Genomic DNA, 7,638 nt, shown 5'->3' with positions numbered 1-7,638 from the left:
CACCTCTTAATATTGAGAATTTAAGTTTCAAAATTGCATGTCAGTTGTCAGATAAGGTGTGTAAAATAAGCTGAATATTCACTTTTATCTGCCACATATGTACATGTACAGTTCTAATAGGTTTCATACTTCCGCAGCTCATTTATATTACATTATAATATTTGTTTTACTTTTGACCTCATAAAGTGTTATCAGGACCTTAAAAGGCATTTAAAAAATGTGATGGCTGAAATTTTGTACAGAAAGGCTGTATACACATTTCTAAATGAGCAAGTCTAAAATTATTATGCAAAGTGGCTCTTTTAGGTTACAGTATAAACCACTGACTTTATATTCAGTTGGGCTGTATGAATAATTTCTGATACTTTATGTTTACCCCAATAAATAGGTTCAAGTAAATTTTGAAAGGCATATAGATTGGGATGAGGTAAAATGGGACTAAACTTTGCATTTAAGGTAAATGCACTTATACAGCAAGCCAGTGAAAACTGTTTTTTTCATTAGCTCATCTTGAATTTTCACTTTTTCCAATTTTGGGCAAACATAAAAACACTTGACCAAATTCATGGAACCTGATGAATTGCACAATTTCAATTCATTATCTATGCATGTTGCATTTAACATAAAGATGCAAGTACCAGTACTTCCCCATGGGGGTCATGCAAAATGGTATCTTCTGACAATGTGAGGTTTGTCACTTGTAGAGATTTTGTACCATTTTAGCTTTGAACTTAGATGACTATACAACACAACATTGAGTCATGTTTTTTGTTGTTTTGTTTTTTTTCATTTTATGTGTATTACATGTAGTATAAGAAGAAAGAAGAACAGTAACATTTCTCACTCTCACACTAACTGAACATGTTTTAGGGCAAGCGGCGTCTGTTCAAGGACTTCGTGGATAAAAACCATTATCCAACATTCAGAGACTATATCATCAAGATGAAGATGTTGGGGGAATGGGGAGACAACATCATTCTGCAGGCAACAGCTGACCTCTATAAGGTGACCATCAGGATCATTACAACAATTGCAAATGAGCCTACATTCATTCGTCCAGCTGAATACCGAGGAGACATGCCAGTACTAAGCATAGGCCACTTGTGGGAGCTGCATTATGTGACACTCATACCAATGTCCACAGAAGGAGGTTTGTCCTTTATTGATGGTACAGTTAAAATAATTATGGCAGGTCACCATGTCAAAGCATTCAGAACTTATGTAGGTTTTTGCAATATATACCTATAACATTACATATTACTCAAAACAGTTGACTCTTCACGCTGAAACAAAGCCCAATAATGCCTAGCATTGTGCAAGTGCCAGCATGTGCATGTTCTTTAAGTTAAGAACTAAATTACACTTTTATCGTCACATTGAGACCGTGGCATGTACCTATTATCAGATATAAATTTATGACATCTCTGACCACAGAGATATCAGTATATTACTATATTGGTACTGAACATTTCATATATTCACAGACTCATTGGAAATTAAGGATAGAGAGCTAATATAAGCATACTTCTGACATTAACCATTTCATACTTATCATACACAGAAAAAACATTCTTGTGTTCATTCATATGCTTGTTACTTGTACAAGGATTACGCATACTGGTTCCACATTTCACATACAATCATGTTTCATTTTAAGAGAAAGAGACGGAAGCAGCTAATGACACCAAAATGGACACAGAAGATGAATCAGATTCAGATTCAAAGTATCCAATCAACACTGCTGTATGGGAACACAAGGCATGTCCAAACCCAATGCAACACCTGCAACAAGACATTTCCTTATTATTGTGTCAGTTGCTTAATGATAGATCCATTAATGTTTTCAGTATGAAATATTAACCAAAGATGATTTCAGATGTACTTTTGTTTTAATAAAAAGAATTCTAAAAATTATATCTGAGTAAACAGTACTCTTGTATTACCTTCATAAATGTTTTTGCCATGGTGCCTTCATATTTCACAATACATTATTTGAAAGTTTAGCTTAACAATTGTAAGAGGCACATGTCAGTTGCTGCCATTAGATACCTGATAAGAAGGTATTATTCACTCTCAGTAAGATGTTTTCTTAAACTTGTGTTAATGATGTTTCTCTTTACTAAAATTTATACAGAAAGAAAATGTAGTGGCACACCTGCAGAGAATTGCTGCAAGAGATGCACCGTGACTTTTGTTGGCAGATAACTTGGAATGACTTTCAATCCAGATATAGTAATAACTGGGTTTTTATTCCAGTTGCTTCTCATAGTGTTTGATTTACTCCTAACCTGTGTTTGTGGGTTTTACCAAAACGAAACAAGCTAAAACAATGAATTATTGAAGTACCAATAAAACACGAAGCACTAATTGAAGTCCTGAATGGATACTGTGTTAGAACTAGTCCCTAGCAACCTATGCTTGTCACACCAGGAGACTTAATGGATACTGTGTTAGAACTAGTCCCTAGCAACCTATGCTTGTCACACCAGGAGACTTAATGGATACTGTGTTAGAACTAGTCACTAGCAACCTATGCTTGTCACACCAGAGACTCAATGGATACTGTGTTAGAACTAGTCCCTAGCAACCTATGCTTGTCACACCAGGAGACTTAATGGATACTGTGTTAGAACTAGTCCCTCGCAACCTATGCTTGTCACACCAGGAGACTTAATGGATACTGTGTTAGAACTAGTCCCCAGCAACCTATGCTTGTCACACCAGAGACTCAATGGATCAGGTGGTAAATCTCTGTGACCCTGGATGAATTTATGACATCATACATTATGACTGTGATAACTTTGCTCATAATATCAAAACACTATTTGGTCTTGTTGAGACACAATATAGTATGGATATTGCTGAGCGGGGCACTGAACAACAAACACTCATTTTAGATATGTTTTTCAGTGAGGAACAACTTCAAAGGCATGATGAGTTTGTCAGCGGCTTCCCAACACCAGACCGAAGAGTCAATTTTGCAGAGGGATATCTGTCTCAATATGTATGTACCTTCTCAAATGTGACAGTTGCCTCATATATTATTTTTAACAAACATCCTTCCAATCATTGCTCATGAAAACGTTACATGAAAATTTGTGAGCTATTTCAATGCAAGACCATGCTTTAAGGATTGTGTACATGATAACTTACAGCCCTGTCATTTGGGACTCCTTATAGGATCTGGTGGAATAGGAGAGCTAATGTTGTCTTTGGGGATATTCTCATGTATATATATTCTGGCAGCTTATTGATTCCTACAATCGATACCACCTCAATTTCAAAGGAATATCAGTCAAGCTGTCCATTCTTTTGATATATAAAAATGGGTTCAATCTGTCATTGTATTCTGTTGAGAACAGAGCACAGATTATTGAACAAATACCCACCTGAAGGTTTTTGGTTACACCTACTGACAAAGCATTACTACTTCCATCACCAAATGAGACTTGGTAAACTACAATAACATGAAATTTCATGTAGGTAAGAAGATACTATGTCAATGCATTGAGATAACCTGTCAGATAGTTTTAAGAGTGAATAATTCATTATAGGTACTTTAGTACATTCAGGTTTGGAAACTGTGGCATAATAAGAATTGTTTTCCTATGAATAACACTGTAGACATAGAAGGAAGTAATCAACCAGTGTGAGAGCATGGAAGTCATACTGCATACTGCATTAAGTATATGTTTTGTCTGACTTCTAGTAACGTCTGTACCATTTTTATTTAGATAATTTAGTTCATGCAATTACTAGGTTAATTGGAATTGGACCTTCTTGTTGGATCTGTTCCTGTAGTAGCCATGTGCTCAGGTCCTTGCCCATCTGTTTCTTTATGCATATGAATCAGAACTTCTGCTCGGATTGGTAAAATAAAAAACACAGGAATTCAGTCAAGAATTTTGACTTTAGATTCCTGTATATCAATGATCTGAAATTGTTCAATAATGTAAGTAGCCATTCCCTTCCACTGAACTGGAAATAAAAGAGACTAGTACATCTGTTTTATATTTTGGTCTATGCATAAAGATTCAGAGTGACAGTAAAGTATACACAAGACTAGAACAAATAGGATGACGTCAACTTTCTAGTACTCAACTATGCTTTTATGTCTGACAATTTTCAAACAGCTACAGCCTTTTAAGGTACAATTGAGCGTGCTCTTTCTACAAAGTTTTTCAAAGAGTGCCATACAACTCTTGCTTCAAACTTGTTTGATCAAGGCTACAATATTCAAGGCCTCAGCAAGCTTTCAAAACATTTCATGGTAGACATGTGGAAGCCATTTCCAACTTTAATGCATTAATGACCAAAATGATGTCCCATGCAATTCCTTTTTTTGACTTGTACCATATGTTCCCATATTTATTTAGGTGTCACGAGTCTTGCCTTTGCATGTGTTTGTGATTGGTGTCATAAGTGGGAAATGACACCCTCACCTTTCTTTGAACACCCTGTATTGACAGTTGTTCATAAAAACATGCTTGTGATATGGTGAAACTCGTAAAAAAGACTTCCCTTTAAGCAGAAATTTCACATGATAATAGAAAGGGATTTGTTGATTATTGTTTTTTATGTTTATGAAAATGTTTTTTCCACTTTTATTCCCACACACAGTATTTTTATCTGAAAGTGCATGGTGGTAAGTCATGAGGAAATTGTGGTGCCCCTGTTGTCACAAGTACAATTTAAACACGTTCCAAATTAACTTGTGCTTTTAACTAAAACGAAATGTTATTAGTGTTGCTATATCTGCTTATATTTGCTTAACTACTTACTTCATTACATAACAAGACGTGTATTCCCTATATATTTTGCATACTTTTATTATTGTTTCAGATGCAGCAAAAAATGCTTCAGTACTTGATATCAGCTTTGACATTAACAAGACTGAAAGATACACGGTATTAAATATTAATATTTTATGACACTTTGTGAAACAGGTTGTTTCAAATAATTCCTGATAACATACATTATATTTAAGTTTTGAGGTTATACCAGAGGAATGAGACAGATACCATGATTGGCTTAATGTTACATTTATTTGCATTTACTAAAAATGTATTGTAGGATTGGCTTTCGTTTTTATTCATGGAATGTCATGTAAATTTCTGATGAAGTACTCTACACATGACACATATTGCCATCAAATAAGCAACAATGCAGGCAGTTAACTGCCAAACACACTGACATATAGACACTTCCATTTGACATGTAATAAACCAAGTCATCGAACCTGACCATCAGATAAATTAGGTTAGCATATGTTGGTATGGACCTATGTCGTGGGTTCGACCCTCAGCCACGTCATACCAAAAGACGATAAAAGGTTGTACTTGTTCCTACCCTGTCTGGTGCTCGACAATAAGGGGCTAAAACAAGTACTAGTTGGGTCGGAGTCAGCAAACTGTATTAAAGGTTACACAATTTGCGTTAGCAATCTTTTAACGTCTTTTGGTATGACGCAGCCGGAGATCAAACCCTAATGTTCCTGCTCTCAGGGAAGACAATCTTCCTATAGTCCATGGAGGTGATCAGCTATGTATGTATGTATGTATGTATGTATGTATGTATGTATGTATGTATGTATGTATGTATGTATGTATGTATGTATGTATGTATGTATGTATGTATGTATGTATGTATGTATGTATGTATGTATGTATGTATGTATGTATGTATGTATGTATGTATGTATGTATGTATGTATGTATGTATGTATGTATGTATGTATGTATGTATGTATGTATGTATGTATGTATGTATGTATGTATGTATGTATGTATGTATGTATGTATGTATGTATGTATGTATGTATGTATGTATGTATGTATGTATGTATGTATGTATGTATGTATGTATGTATGTATGTATGTATGTATGTATGTATGTATGTATGTATGTATGTATGTATGTATGTATGTATGTATGTATGTATGTATGTATGTATGTATGTATGTATGTATGTATGTATGTATGTATGTATGTATGTATGTATGTATGTATGTATGTATGTATGTATGTATGTATGTATGTATGTATGTATGTATGTATGTATGTATGTATGTATGTATGTATGTATGTATAAGAACAACAAAAGTAATAAGATAACAAAGGTGGTAACTTAACAAGGGAAGCCAACTGATAATTGGTGCTGATAGGTGATTACCAAAGAAAAAATGGAAGCCAACACTTAACAGTAAATTGGCACTGACAGGTAAAAGAATAGAATGTTGCTCATGGGGTACACAGTTCCAGTGACTGTCATGTTCAAATAACAAAAGTCAGTATGAGATGGTCAAATATTTTTGCCTGTCATTGTACCCAGTTAATGTCATGGACTGGTTATCTGTCATCTGAGTAAACATCTTCTCCTTCGGGGTAGTAGGGCAGCCTACTGGTTAAGCATTCACTCATCAAGCTGAAGACCCGGATTCGATTCCCCACATGGGTACAATGTGCGAAGCCCCTTTCTGATGTCTCTCTTCTCCTCAGAAACCACATAAATAATGACACTGAAACATCACATACTTGTTCCAATGACGTCACATGTGTTAACCAAATATTTCAGTAAGGCTGCAATTTCTGGATATATTCATTGCGTTTTCTTTAAATAGTTCTATGACAATGAATAAATGACAATGCTTACAACAAATCCTGTTAGATGACTGGCTTTGTTGATATTTCAAACTGTTGCCTACATGTGTTGATGTCTTTGTGAGCTACGGTGCTTAGTCAATTGTTTTTACATAAACATATGTTTTTTCACACTTCAGAGCTGCCACAGATTACCTGATGTATGTTGGGGTAAAGGAAGCTATAATTCATATTCTGATGGATGTGCTGAATAAACCCTATGAAGAAGTCAACTATGAATGTAAATCAACAGAATTTGATGCCAGTCAAGTTCCAGGGAGGGGTGTCCACATCACTGTGGATGACGAATAATGATGGCTTGGTTCACACAGGGAGGATTAAAATGCCACTGTTATACAGGATGACTGACTTGCTGGATGTGTTGTGATGATTGTGCTTGCACACTGATATCAACACCCACATATATTATCTTTACAAGAAAAGTAATTTGATGTACATGAACCACAGTGACATGTCATTTTGTAACATTAGTATTTCTTTGTATGACAATGTGTGAATTTACTAGGGCTGCAACGGGTAACTCGGGTACCTGGGTCAGGTGGGTACTGAGTAGGACCCGGGTACCCACAGGACTGCCTGGACCCATGGTTAGTCATGTGATATATTGTTTAATGACAAAAATTATCTCGAACTCTATGCTTACACTAAAAGTCACTCATGTTCGCATTTCTTTCTGACTATGCACCCATTCCTTCTGACTTAGGCTCTTCTTTTGGCCACTGATAGTAATGAATGCTATGGGTCAATATTTCTAATTTTAAGAGATTTTTGACTATATTATCACTCATGTCCCCTCGACCAGAAATGGGATAACGCCTATAAACTCGACAAATAATGGAATCTGAAGATTTTCTTTTAGCTACTGATAGTAAATACCATTTCAAACCTGTCAGCAAAGCCTGAATGCTATGGGTCAATATTTCTAATTTAAAGAGATTTTTGACTATATTATTACTCATGTCCCCTCGAACAGAAATG

The 7,638-nt window shown here is 35.4% G+C and overlaps 1 protein-coding gene across 3 annotated transcripts; it reads left to right on the top strand.

Annotated features, from left to right (window-relative positions):
- The first annotated feature begins 500 nt into the window (after positions 1-500).
- On the top strand, positions 501-7,158 carry LOC125378634. 3 transcript variants are annotated; one of them, XM_048394428.1, is made up of 4 exons: positions 501-1,005; positions 1,658-1,758; positions 2,911-3,004; positions 6,780-7,158. In XM_048394428.1, exons 1-4 carry the CDS (start codon positions 943-945, stop codon positions 6,852-6,854), a joined length of 333 nt encoding a protein of 110 aa, XP_048250385.1. In that variant the 5' UTR covers positions 501-942; the 3' UTR covers positions 6,855-7,158. The 3 variants fall into 3 exon arrangements, with proteins under 3 accessions (XP_048250385.1, XP_048250386.1, XP_048250387.1); XM_048394429.1 differs by lacking the exon at positions 6,780-7,158 and adding an exon at positions 4,843-5,081 and having other exon boundaries at positions 503-1,005; XM_048394430.1 differs by lacking the exon at positions 6,780-7,158 and having other exon boundaries at positions 518-1,150.
- Positions 7,159-7,638: the final 480 nt, after the last annotated feature.

This window comes from Haliotis rufescens, unplaced genomic scaffold, assembly GCF_023055435.1.
Source record: "Haliotis rufescens isolate VD_foot unplaced genomic scaffold, xgHalRufe1.0.p SCAF_13, whole genome shotgun sequence".
Classification (NCBI taxonomy): domain Eukaryota; kingdom Metazoa; phylum Mollusca; class Gastropoda; order Lepetellida; family Haliotidae; genus Haliotis; species Haliotis rufescens.
The sequence above is the reverse complement of the archived record's forward strand: the minus strand, read 5'-3'. Positions and strand labels throughout refer to the sequence as shown.